Raw genomic sequence first — 2,508 nt, 5'->3', positions numbered from 1 at the left:
CGCCCCCCCCCCCCAGCGAGCACAACAAACTGAGTTGAGGTCCATGGCAACAGTACAATCCAATTGACCGACACAATCATATTTCACACAGACTAACAAATATCATTCTATAAAATGGCAACAAAGCATGGTGACCATTGTACACAACCACGGATCAAGAATGCAAACATAATAAAAAAATGCATGTGTATGCATTAAATTCACGATTACCCCGTTGCGTTTATATAGTCATAATTATGAATAAACAAGTACGTAGTTAACATCCATAGTAACAATCCACAAATAGTTCTAAGGTAAAGAAACTATCGTTTTACATTTTACTGTTCACAATATTTGTATTTTATACATTAACAAGTAGCTGATCACAAAAAAATGTTACCTGTAAAATACAATTAAGAAAGCAATTGTTCCCCAGATTTCGCAATCCAGCAACAGTTGCCAGAGACTCAGTGGAAGGTTCAGTTTGATCGGATAGCCATGGCAACAAAAAATATCCATCACGCCGTGACCAGCTCAGACCGGCAAGTCCTACTCCCAGCCCTAGGGCACCAGCCAAAATACTTTGAAGTAGAAATGGTTTCGAGGATCCCTTAGACAAGAAGAGTACCTGATACCCATTCTTAATGTTGTTAATGAGCTCGTAGATGCTCACTTCCCTTTTGTGCTTCATTGAAAAGATGATCAGGCTGTCTCCTGCAAAGGCTCCATGAAACGCAATGGTGCTAGCATCGCTAGAAAGACAAAGCTAATCAAAATTAATGAAGCAAGAAGATAGCGACTTCTTCACCTTGAAGGACGCAATCAAGAAGAGGGTGGGCGATTGAGGTTTAGATTGAAGGCCGGGACCGGTGGAAAGGCGTTGTGGTAGCTTCGAAAGGGATGGGTCTTTTAATTTACTCTTCAAGCTACCCACCTGAGCCATGCAGGCTCCAACTGCAGCAAACCTTTGTAGGAATGCGCTTCGACTTTGGATTGGACTGAGGCAGTGGATGTGATGATCGAGCAGCTATTAGGTGGACGACGGAAGCAGAGAAGGTGATGTAACTTTTTTTTAAGAAAAAAATAATCTACATTAATAATGCAACACAACTATCTATAATTGATAATAGGGAAATTTACATACATATTTTATAATCATTTACATATCTAACACTAAAAAATTTAATATTACTATTATACCACCTAAAACTCATTTGTCCGTCACGGCGTATTCTTCCCGCGTGGAAATGTCCCGTACGCAAATAACTCTGCTCGCGAACAAAGTCGATCGGATTCCATCTGCTAACGAAAACCTCTGCTCGTTGCTCGAGTATTCTTCCTTCTTCTCGCTGCTCGCGTCCAGCTGATCGCAATCCTCTGCTCGGCTGCTTGCGATCGGGAGAACAAACCTGCTCGATCGGAATTCCATTTGCTAACGATCCTCTGCTCGGTCGGTGCTGGAACAAGGTTCATTTTTTTTGCTCTGTGGTTTTCTTTGTATTTCTTTATGCTCATTTTCTTTTGCCGTTCTGAGACAGCAAACTCTTGAATGCTGGTGGGCAGGTCTACAGCTTTATGAGATTGGCAGAGCTGTACTATGCTGGTAGCCATGGCATGGACATCAAAGTTCCAGCTAATGTTAGATTGAGTGTGTTAGTCCTTTCAAGTTTGAATATGTGACTGTGTCGGTCCACTTTAGATATATGTGTGGATGGAAAGGTACTGAATCATCTTTTAGTTCTAAGCTTTTTTTTTATTTTTTTAGTTTTTTGGTTTATTTTTTTAACAGGATGAGTTCTTTCTCTCTTCCTAGAGATGGAGAGCTTTAGCCGATCGAGTTAATCGGTGTTGAAAGAGTACCCAAAGCAGTGAAGATGTGTTCCAAGTAGACAGAGTATATTCATGTTGTTTTTAAATATGGAGGGAAATGGGTTCAAACAAGTGAGCAACATAGAAAGAGGTATGACGGTGGAAAACAAAGGAGTGTTAAATTTGATAAAGGTCTACTTACTATTTATGCGCTCAGAAGCGAGGTTCTTCGAATATGTCCATGACTTAAAGGGCATCCATATAATATGTATTATTATATATATGGTACATCACCAAAAGAATATAAATACATAATTTGTGATGTTCAGTTGGCTGAGTTCATAGAAGCATCAAACGATAATTTGCGTGGTGAGATAGTCATTTCAGTACATGATGTTGAAGGACAAGAATCATTTTCTGAGAATAGGGAAGTTATGGCTTCCGAGCAGATGGTTGAATGTTCTTTTAACGAAGGTATTTCAATTGCTCCAAGTTTATCTTATAAGATATAGCTGTTGGCACCTTCTTTCCAGAAGCAAAACATTTCAAGCATGCTCTACGATCGGTAGCCATCAAGGAGAATTTTGGAATCAGGATAAAGGCAAGTGACAAAACACGTGTGATTGCTACATGTTCTTATGAAGGTTGCGAATGGAGAATTCGAGCTTCTCTATGTGAAGACACTCAGACTTTTGAAATTAGGAGAGTTTATGGTGTTCA

General features: G+C 39.8%; 1 protein-coding gene across 6 annotated transcripts in view; it reads right to left on the bottom strand.

Moving 5' to 3' along the window:
• Positions 1-2,508, bottom strand: part of LOC110104799 (ubiquitin carboxyl-terminal hydrolase 27) — a 36,928-nt gene that overhangs the window by 26,621 nt on the left and 7,799 nt on the right. For 3 of the 6 annotated variants that reach the window (XM_028693142.1, XM_028693143.1, XM_020834058.2), the window contains exon 1: positions 380-1,043. In XM_028693142.1, the coding sequence (XP_028548975.1) occupies positions 380-670 (291 nt within the window). In that variant the 5' untranslated portion in view covers positions 671-1,043. Of the gene's footprint in view, positions 1-379; positions 1,044-2,508 lie in introns of those variants that run through there. The other 3 variants (XM_020834054.2, XM_020834056.2, XM_020834052.2) reach the window with 3 other exon arrangements.

This window comes from Dendrobium catenatum, unplaced genomic scaffold, assembly GCF_001605985.2.
Source record: "Dendrobium catenatum unplaced genomic scaffold, ASM160598v2 fragScaff_scaffold_231, whole genome shotgun sequence".
In the NCBI taxonomy this organism is placed as follows: Eukaryota; Viridiplantae; Streptophyta; class Magnoliopsida; order Asparagales; family Orchidaceae; genus Dendrobium; species Dendrobium catenatum.
Note: the sequence above shows the minus strand (reverse complement) of the source record. Positions and strands in the feature narration are given on the sequence as shown.